We start from the raw sequence: 10,853 nt of genomic DNA, 5'->3' as shown, positions 1-10,853 counted from the left end.
ATTTATTATCTGCTTTTTTTTGTTTGCCATGTCAGTTGCAAAATAGTAATAATTTGCTTTGTTACAAAATCCTCTGACAGATAGATGGGCTCGCTATATATAAAAAAAATATGTGCATGGCAATATGATGCAGGATCTCCTCCGTATTCCAGCCTGTGCTTCCAGTGAGACCATTGTGGAACAGACTCCTGTCAGCGAGCAGAACCGGAGGGCACACCGACATGTTACACGCTAACCAGGTTCAGCTCATATCCACACAATCGTTTGGTTAATGTTCTTCCAGATGAAGAGAAAGCTGCTGTCTCTTCATCCCCTCTATGTCTATTTGTTAATATCTTTGGATGGTAATAATAAACATTTGTTACTTGGCAAAATAAAGGTCTCATTTTTTGTGATCAGTCGGTGGTTCACATTTAGAACATATCCGTGAACGAAATCAAAATCAAGTTTCAGTGCTCAACTAAATCAGGTGAGTTTGTTGCCAAATATTTCTACAAGCTGCTTGGCAGTTTTAACGTAAAGTAAAGCTAAAACTGTTATAAGATGGTGTGAAAATAAAATGAAACCTCTTGAGAACTACCAAACACTTGGGGTGACTTCCACAGCTTCTTCAGGGCTGATCGGCACCAACATCAAACCAGAACCAAGTCGGTCAGTCGGACCTCCTCTGGTTCTCAGTCTTTCCACCAGGACCTTCACTCAGGTCAGGAGGGAATCATGCCTTTGTTCCTCTTTCGGTCTGCCATGCTGCGCCGGTTGTGGTTGCCCACTCGGTTTTTATTGGCCTCCTTTTTGCGTCGGTCCAAGAAGGTCTCCAGAGTTTGTCCTTGTCCTTTGGGTCGGCCCACGACATTACCGGGACGCTCTGGGTGATAACTGGAAGATAAGGGAGGAACCAGGGATTTTATCTTTTTGGTCTTAAACTGTCACTAAGCTCTGAAAGGCCCAAGCCCAGAATCGCCCAGACGTAATCCAAAAAGAAGGTTATATTAATACAGGAAAGATTTACCCTTTCTTCTGCTGCATGGCAGCTCGTCTAGCCTCCGCCCTCTCCCTCAGCAGAGCCGGGTCCTGCACAAACTGGTCCCGGTTCACATTGTTCTGCAACACAAAGATACAACAAACGATGGAAGTTTCTACCTGCTAAGGGGCAGATGGACCATTTTAAACAGTTCTATTTAATAATCAGTTTAATTTCAGGGATTTCATGAACTATGAAGATCAATCAAAAATTATCTAATCTCATCTCTTTAGTGAGAAAGTTGTTAAGGAACATAATTTGTTCTTCGCAATGGTGGTTGCTAAACAAGCAACTAGTGGCTTAATGGACCTTCTTAATAGCTCTTCATAACTTCATCCAAAGATAGAATAAATATATCTCCATCTTCTTTTTGCAAAGTTTTTGTTTTTTATTGAGAAACTAAATTACAACAGTGGTCCTTTAGCAATGAACACAAATCTCCTATAGAGGATATTTATCAAATATAAGTAAGCTTTTTTGCAGAAGTGTCTCAATAGTGTTTATTCAGCTGGACGGAGGGTTTAAATGGCTCTTTGGATTATTAAGGGATTGAGATGGTTTTCTATAAACTTAAATATATCTATTATTTAAAGCTGTAGCATTTTAAGGTAGAAACTACAGTAAAATAATAATCCTCACCGTTTACCTACTTCATATCATAGATCAGGATTATATAATCGTAATTAAAGCATTTCTTACATTATTGTAACAAAATAAACCAACAAATTATGTCTTTTGACATATAGAAAGTATTTGTTGGGTTCTAGCTCTATACAGACATGGATATTTTAAAGCCTACATTTTTTTTTTTTTTTTTAAGGATCATTATTTTTAAGCATAACAAATACCACAAAATTATTAGAAGGCATCATTTTCAACCTATACCCTCTTGTTCAAATACGTTTCAGTCACAGCCAATCTCTTTTAAAATGCTTGCATGGGTTTTTTATTGCTAAAACGACACAATTTGCTTAAAGATTCACCTGAACTGAAATCTACACATTTTACATCAATATCCAACAGTTGCTTTAAATCCTGGTTATTTGTAGGTTATTAAATGAGGGGATTTGGTGCACTTCTTTAAGGAGGGATCAAGGCATAAGTACCTGTGAAACATCGTCATCATCATCTTCGTCCTGTTCCTGCTCCTCAACCTCTGCTTTGGTTCCTTTTCTCAGTACCTGTGGGATCGTAAAAGGCCTGAAGGAAAAGAGCGATCAAACATTCACTATATTTTTCCTTCCGTTTCAGGACGTTCCAGCAGGAAACGTATATACACTCAGTTTGGACATTAATGTTATCATCCTCATCTACAAAGAGACAAAATGAAAACTTCTAAAATATATTGCAACAGCTCTACTAATTTCCCCATCACAAGTTGCAGAATAAACAATTTGACCACTCTGCCATTGTTTTCAACGGGTTGTTCCAAGCACGGCTCTGTTTTTTTCCCCTTGACTTCAGATTTAAAACGAGTCTGGAAACAAAGGCTAAATATGCTTGAAAGAGTTTATTTGATACCTTCAAAGCCAGAATCAATGTGTTAACTGTCAGACATAACGGTGGCAGCATGATGTTTTGGGACAATTTATTGTCCTTAATTTGAAGAATCCCATCAAAATAAGGATAACTTGGAAACATTTAATTCTTCTAACAGGAATGTTATCCAACAATGGATTCTGGACAAGTAGGCTTTCAAGGTCATGAAAACCACAAAACCTGGAGTGAAATGTCGGCATGCCTTGTGGTTAATGCAATGACTGATTTTTGGTCAAATTCTTCATCCCTACAGTTGAATCAGAGCTTTTAAATAAAGAGTAAAGCTGCATAGAATAGGTGGATGTCAAGATATAAGAGCATACCTTCTGTTCAGTAAACTGTCTCCATCCAGATCGTTTGCTCCAACTTGGTTCATGTCGTAGGTGTCGTCGTACTCGTCGTCATAATCGTCCAAGTCGTAGGCGACGGCACCGGACTCTCCCGGTTCGATGACAACTTCGTCCACCACGGTCTCATAAGTCCGATAACGATCTCGCTGCTCCGCTATGTGCTGCTTGTCGTTCAGCATCTCTCGAGCATTCTCACCTTTCCTGTAAGATAAGCAAAAAAAATAAAGGAAAGAAAAAAAAGCTGGTTTGATCCTCTGTGCTCCTCAGATTAAAGAGCAACAGCACACAGAATAGAAGCTTCTTTTAAGAGCTTCTTTTTTATTTTTTACCTCCTGCCCTTCCAGATGCGGGACATGTCGACCTGATCCCTGCGGAAGACGTCAAACTCGTCGTCGTCAAACACGTTGGATCGGTTGTTCAGAAGAGCTGGAAGCTCCTCTTTCACCGGCCTATAAATGTAGAGAGCTACATTTCAAACACAAAGATGGTCTACATGCTTTGTCTTTAATCATCCCTTATTTCTTTTCTATGTCACTTTTGATTCCCCAAATTTCTTGTACGAATTTCAAATGGCCATGACCAACCAATCATCCTAAGGATCCTCAAAGCTGCTCTTTGAGTTTTTCAGCTCTTTTAAAATACAGATATATTTTTTAATAAGCTTAGAAATCCAACAGAACCTCATAGCTGACACCACAATACAGTTACTCAGCAATAGCTGAAGCATCTATCAAAATTTTGTTTGGCTGCTGCCTCCTAGTGGATGTTATTATATTATGGTAGTGTGCTTACCTTGGCATAGCTCGATCCAGTTTTTCCAGGTTGGGGGCCAAGCGGTCTTCTAGGATGTTGTTGATCACCAGCTCAGAGTTGTAGTCGTATTCCTGCAGGCACGCCAGCAGGAAGCCTTCACCTAAGTCAGGAAGCAGGTCCCTGATGCAGGACAGGAGAGACTCCAGCTCCGGCCCGCTCACAGGACACACGGCACCCTGAAAACGCAAATGTCTTCTTATTCCAATTCTCCTTAAGAGAGGCAGCTCTGTTATCACAAACACAAAGCAGTAAATAATGGCCGCTCATGTTTTTATCATCTTGATGGACGGCCTAATAGGATTTTTACCAATAATTATTTGAAAAGACTTCATTTGCAGCAGTCAAATACACTGCATTTGTTTAATTATATCATTCCACTCCATAAACAAAGAGCTCACGTTGTTTCCTTTCTGTGGGACGTTCATCATAGCCTCAGCGCCTCTCAGCTTCTGTCCTTCTCTTGATTCTTGGAGCTCTGGAGCCCTGAAGCTGTCTGAAGAGGCGGCAGTTCCACCTGCTGCTCCCTGATTGGCCGACATTAAAGAAACGCCCTCGCTCTGGATGTGGCCCAGCGGTCTTTGTCGACCCATGCTGTCCCAGGCACTTTCAACCCCCTGGAGTAAATAAGACGTCCTTGTCTCATCACTGAGGGAGTCGGCAGTTAAAGAAGAAAACAAACTGAATCCGGGAGTATGTTTGTGACTTAAAACTGCAGCTTAGGCAGACAAACTCTTGTATATCACCAAAGCTGAAAGCATATATTGATCTAAACATAACATCTAGATCAAGTTTTCAGCCAAACATCTGGAAACGCTGCCTTAAGCAATAAGGGATACATGACAGGTAGAGCTTGTTGTAGGAGGCTGACGTCGTCTGCGATGGGAAATAGCTCATCGTAGTCCACCAAAAACCTGGAAAGCGCAAGAGAGGAGTTGAAATGTACCAACCACAAAGATCTAAGTGGGGTTTTATATATATATATATATATATATATAATTTTCGGACTATAAGCCGCACCTGAATATAAGCCACAGAAGCTAAATTGCATGATTTGTACATATACAAGCTGCACCGGACTATAAGCCACAGGTTTTTTATGTTTAATTACCATATGGTTCGTACACAGAGAGGATTGTCGAGAAAGAGGCAACTGTTTGGGGAAGCTCCTATTTATTAACATTTCAACACAATTGAATAGAGACAATTCTTCCTGCTGGCATCTCCAAAGTCTCACAATTGACTCGTTGATTCCAAGGTTACGTGCAGCGGTTCTATTTCCTTCGTTTACTGGCAAATTGTCTGCCTTTAACTTAAAAGCTGAATCATATGCATTTCAACGTTTGTTTTCCATAATGACAAACTGTCTTGCGCTCTGAATGATCGTCTTTCTCGGAGTCTGCTTCTGGAGGACGTCCGCATTCCCACGCGCGCGGCTACTTGTGTGTTGAAGCAAATGTGACGTCAACATGGTGGATGGTAAAATCCATAGATTTAGGTATTACCGTTAGCTGTAAAAGTCCATACATAAGCCGCATTGTTATATAAGCCGCAAGGTCGAAAAATGGTCGAAAAATAGGGAAAAAGTCGCGGCTTATAGTCCGAAAATTATGGTAAAGTTAATGTCTGTCTCCATTTAGGGTCTTTTGGCTTTACTTAGTTACATTCAACGGAAATGCCCCAAACGGGAAAATCACAGACAGAAAAAATGTGTTAACCAGCTTTAAAGCTGAAAAAAGAAGCTGCAATACTGCTTCCATCAGGAAAAAAAATCTTATATCACACAAAATGACTTTACTTCAAGCTTTATTACACCAATGTATTTGAAACTGGAGGCAAAGAACTGTTCAAACTCATAAATAAATTATAACAAAGAAACAAACGAGTAATGTGCTTAATTTCATACCTTAATTCTTTAACAATACTTCAAACAGGGCACAGTTCTCACAATTTAAAGGCCAGATAACGAATATGACTCTCACCTTTTCTCAGGTAAAAAAGATGTGAAATATTGCAGAAGTTCCTCTGCAAAAGTTTGCATATTTTCTTGACTAGAACAAAGAACAAAGAAGAATGATCAAATGTACTCATGAGGACCGAGCTGAGCTGCATGGTGAGAGTGATCGCTCACCCTTCCAGGATGGGCTGCAGGCAGGTGTGGTGCAGCAACAGGTGAGATGTCTCCACTATCTTCCTGCAGGAGTGACTCAGCCTTTTCCACAAGTCTTCCTGCAGACTACAGTCGAGTAAGAGTTCAGTGTGTTACTAACCAGAAGATGGCATACTCCCAGTTTTCTCCTATAATAAAATCTGTGAGGTGGATGCTCGCCTTTTATCATCAAAGTTTCTCTTTTTGATGGCCTTCTCCAAGTCTGGCACTGCAGCCTCGTAGAACGGTGGCAGCCTGGTAACAGAGGACAGTAAAGACTTGTCTATGTGAGCTCTGAGCAGCGATGCTGTCAGTCGGCTTACCTGCTGAGGAAACCATGGGAGTGGAAGCTGGAGCAAGCGGCAGGGAATATGTCCAGGAAGGCATGTATTGTGGTGGTCGAGTCGCACAGGTACAAAATTATATCTCCAAGTTCCTGTAGTGGAAAGAAAAAAAACATAATTACTGGCAGCAATCAAATCAAATGATGCTCAGGCTATTTCCTACCAACCTTACAACAGAGAGATTAATATTCTATTGAAAAGGTCATTTTTTCAGCTAATTCTCTTCTAATTTAATTTGGATATAATGAAATAAAACTCTTTTCTAATTATTGCATATAATATAATGTGAATTCAAAGAAGTTAAAGAGGAAAAAAACATTACATTTCAGAGTCAGCAGGCTTTAAACACGTATAAACTATAAAATAATAAAGTCACTTTTGGTTCTTCTGTTTTTCCAAAATGGATTAGCAATTTTCTCACTTCATATTTTAGCACAAAAGAACCAGAATAAGAAAGCACCATTATCACCTAATATGGGTCAAAATGTTTGGTTAAAAAAAAGGGATGGAGTGACCATCCTTGCTTTATCTGAAGATACTTTATGAAGATAAAAGCTACTAAAAATGTATTACGGAAAAAAAGGAGGAAAAGATTTATCATTGCTTTGTACTTGTGACAGTGTGTAATGACAATAAAAGCTAAAAAAATAAAATCAAATTGACATGGAGGTGAAACACAAGGACAGACAATTGACAGCTTATGCCACAGCCATGATGATGAAGAGCTCTAGCAGTGAATCAGCAGCCAGACCACTGATGCGAATATAGGCGTTTTCTTAAAGTATAATTTATCAGGTAAGAAAATGTGCTTCATCCATCTATTTACCCCCTGTCAGTAGAAAACATCTGCTGACGCCTGTTCAAATTCAACATATTCCCTTCAGCTTTTAAACTAAGATCATTAGCTTTAGCTTAATGGCTTTTTCCTCTAATTTCCTGAGTAACAAGAAGTAAGATTTAATTGTAGCTGCTGTTTATAGATTGTTATTTCTCCAGGTGTGTAGAAATGGCTTCAAACGATTTTTAGAAGCAAAATCTTGAAATAAAACTGTTATATCGGTGACCTTATAACTACACAGAAGATTCAAATGATCATGGTTAGAAAAATGAGTCCTTTAGCCGCTTTATGCAGACAAAGCACAGCCTGCTAATATAAAGGCTTTTTTTTTTTTCAAAAACTACACAGATTAAGTCTTTAAATGTTTACTTGACATCACTAATTGGTATTTTTTCTAAATGTCTATCCTGCGGCTATGTTTTAATGCAAGCGTAAGCTAAGGGCATAGAGAAGTAAAAGGACGCTGTGCATCACTCTGACCTCCAGGTTCATGCTCATGGCAGTGGGCTGTTTCTGTGCATTCAGCTTCATTGGCTCCATGGCCGTGGCTCCTTCACACCGAAGACCACATTTGTCGAGGATGGTATCAAACACCTGTATTTTATTTTTTTAAAATGAACAATTACCGCAGTAGACATAAAAAATACAAACATTCTCAAAGGGGATTATAAATCCGACCTGTAACACTGTGGGGAGCGTCTCATCCAGGTCGTTGTAGTAGGCTGGCTGCTGAGTAAAAATGTTTTCTGAAAGGAGGTCAGAACAAGTCAAATCACAAACTCAATGCTGCAGGAGCTCCAACTGGAGATATTTTCAATCAGCTCACCAATCATTTTATGAAGCAGCTGGCTGTTGCCCTTTCCAAAGAGCACACACAAATCCAGAATTTTAGGAATGTCAAACAGGAAGTTGTCATAGATAATCTCTCCAAATACAGCTGGGGTGAAGAAGTGATCCTGTAGAAAGAAATAAAGGGTACTTTTTAGAATAAGTCGTCCCATGAATGTAACATGATAAGTACCTTAAATACTACTCTCGGACCTTTGATTCTTTATGCGTGGCCATCCGGAGGAAGGTCAAGAAAATGGCCTTGTGGACGGCGCGCTGCACATCAGCCACAGCTGGCGACAGCGGCAGTGTGGCAAGGTCAAGGCCACGTGGAGCCTGATGCAGGTAGGAGTCAAGACACTTCTGAAGGGATTCATCAAACACCACCTGGTAGGACAAACAAAGACATTTCACTCTGAATTCATTCTCTCCAAAAATCAAAGCTGTAGCAGTGGCATACCTGACACCAGAACTTGTCGTGGGGCAGCGCCAGCAGCCACTCCATATCTTCTGCTATAAATTTGGCATGTTCCAAAAACTCTTCCACCTCAGCGGGAGAGCCATTTTCTGGGGGGGGTCTATAAGGCACAAAATAGCGCTCCTCCTTTCTGTCAGGGTGCTGGTGGAGAACAGAAACAAAAATGTGTGACATAAGAAATCCTCATGAGGTCAAATGTTTCCAGACAAAGACAAAAGACAGAACTGACCAGTGCAGGCAGAGTGCGCTCCTTTCCTATAGGGCCTGGCTCAGTCACCTGTTGCTCATCCAGAGGCACACGAGCACAGGCCATGGCTGCTCCTCAAACGTTTACCCTGATCTGAAGATACAAAGAAATATCATCAACTTTATTTGCAGAGCGCTTTAAAACAGCTACAGGTGAAAACAAAGCGCTGAACATAGCTAAACATAATAAAATAATAAAATACAGCACGAAAATATAAAATAAGGCAATAATATGAATTTGTTAAAGCTCAATAATCAAAGTTACAGCAACTAAGTGTTAAAAGCCATTGAATTAAAGCACGTTTTGAGCCATGTTTTAAAATTTGGCTTTGAAGGAACCTCCCTAATCTGCAGCGGTAGGCTATATACTAAACATGGAACGGTGATAGAGGCTCATATCCCTCTGAGCTTCCTCTTAATCCTCAGTACCTGCAGGAGCTGCTGACCTGAGGGACTGAGGAAGCAAATAGGGGTGAAGAGGATCAGAGAGGTAAGATGGAGCACGGCTATGTAACCACTTAAAACTATGATAAGAATTTTAAAATTAACTCTAAAATGCACAGGCAGCCAGTGTAATGAAGCCAGGTAAGGAGTGATGTGATCATATTTTGGAGCCACAGTTAAAAGGCAAACACCTGCCAGAATTAGATGACACAACAAAGACTGGCACACACCCAAAATAGAGCTCATTAAAGTAACCCAATCAAGATGAAATAAAAGCAAGGAAAACTATCTCAGGGAGTCACCTTGAAAGAAAAGGTTTTATTTTTGCCAATTGGCTTTACTCATAAAAGCAAATACAAAAACATATTATATGTGTAAGAGAATGTGTTGAGAAATCTTTGGTTATATTGGAGTGGCTTGATTAAAAGGTGAATTCTTTCACCTCATTGCTCTTTCCAGTCAAAACAATTGAGAGAAAAACGCTTACAGTTATTTTTCTACATAATTCTGTACCACAATGTGCCTTCAAAACCTCAATATGTGATCTCACTTTCTCCACATATGAGATCAAATAAAATAAAAACAAATACCTCTCAATCTGAAAAAGAACAAACTATATTTAGACCGATTTAAATATTGTGGCGCTTTGAATGTTTGTGCAGTGAGCTCCATAGAAATTTAAATTTAGGACATCAGAAGAGGATATTCTATTCCCAGGGTGCAGTGGACTCCCTTTGCCAGACACAGCGCTTCATCTAACATAAGCAAATAACCAAATGCCAGATAATTACATAAACGAAAGTATAACAGAATCCAATTAGGGACCTCAAAAAGCTACACGGATTGATATTTTCTACTTAGTGTAAGTTATACATAATAATTAAAACTCTTAAATAAATAAAAAAAATGGCTATCATACAACGTTAGCTAATGCTAACATGCTTTAAAGTAATGACACATGTAAAATGTAAAGTTAGACAGCTGATTAAAATGACGGACTAACGTCGACTGAAATGGGGAGCAGTTAATTATTAACTTTTACTGTAAAGAAATTGTTACCTTATTTGACTAGCTGCCGTTTAAAGCTTGGGTAACCCGTTTAATGACAGCTGCTAATGAATGAAGTCATGTTTTAACCAACTGGGTTGCCATACCGCCTTGGCGGCCGTTACTCAGTGGAAATAACTGCCCGGAACCGGAGCTAAATAAAGCCGCTCACCTCCGAAAACAACTGGGATTTGTTCAAGCCATCTCATTACAGTTGACGCTGTTTTCACTCCTTTCTGCCTCCAACCTTCCGCACATCTGCGCTGGCCAGGAAATTACGTCCTGTTTTTCTTTGACGTAGTCAGCAACGATGGTCTGTAGAAACCGCGACTGCCCCTAGCGGTTGGGAATGAAACTACAGTTTCTTTGTTTTAAATAATTTTTTCTCTCAAACCTTTTATTTTCTTGGATCATAACATCTAATTTGATTGTTTTAAACGATGGAAGCAAAACAGAGAAAATTAAAAACCACTGTGGAAGTTTTGTTTGCTAAAGATAAAAAGGCAAAATATATTTAAGATACTTACAGAAGAGGAAACATATATTTAAAAATCTATTTTTCTGTTTTCCATAGATTCCTAGTGCGATTTGGACCAAAGGACCCAGAAAGGGGGGGGGTCCCTCAATGAGCGAGATGTGATGACTTGAATGGTCAGGAGTCACAAACACTACTACCGAAGGACTTTTTGTATAGATTTAACTGATTACTCAAAGAGAAAGCATGTAGAACACATGCAAATTCTATACAAAAAGATCCTT

General features: G+C 39.6%; 1 protein-coding gene across 2 annotated transcripts; it reads right to left on the bottom strand.

Moving 5' to 3' along the window:
- Positions 1 to 329: 329 nt before the first annotated feature.
- ascc2 (activating signal cointegrator 1 complex subunit 2) lies at positions 330 to 10,366 on the bottom strand. Of its 2 annotated transcripts, none has more exons than XM_015391962.1 (19): positions 10,267 to 10,366; positions 8,587 to 8,697; positions 8,340 to 8,498; positions 8,093 to 8,266; positions 7,878 to 8,007; positions 7,730 to 7,797; positions 7,532 to 7,645; positions 6,193 to 6,305; positions 6,050 to 6,124; positions 5,852 to 5,956; positions 5,703 to 5,771; positions 4,560 to 4,634; positions 4,122 to 4,368; positions 3,703 to 3,899; positions 3,240 to 3,359; positions 2,884 to 3,111; positions 2,128 to 2,221; positions 1,010 to 1,101; positions 330 to 876 (listed from the first exon to the last, which is right to left on the bottom strand). In XM_015391962.1, the coding sequence occupies exons 2-19, from the start codon at positions 8,668 to 8,670 to the stop codon at positions 705 to 707; spliced, it is 2,316 nt and encodes a 771-aa protein (XP_015247448.1). In that variant the 5' UTR covers positions 8,671 to 8,697; positions 10,267 to 10,366; the 3' UTR covers positions 330 to 704. The 2 variants fall into 2 exon arrangements, with proteins under 2 accessions (XP_015247448.1, XP_015247449.1); XM_015391963.1 differs by having other exon boundaries at positions 705 to 876; positions 10,107 to 10,304.
- Positions 10,367 to 10,853: the final 487 nt, after the last annotated feature.

Source organism: Cyprinodon variegatus, unplaced genomic scaffold (assembly GCF_000732505.1).
Source record: "Cyprinodon variegatus isolate N-32 unplaced genomic scaffold, C_variegatus-1.0 Scaffold567, whole genome shotgun sequence".
Classification (NCBI taxonomy): Eukaryota; Metazoa; Chordata; class Actinopteri; order Cyprinodontiformes; family Cyprinodontidae; genus Cyprinodon; species Cyprinodon variegatus.
This window is presented reverse-complemented; position numbering and strand designations above follow the sequence as displayed.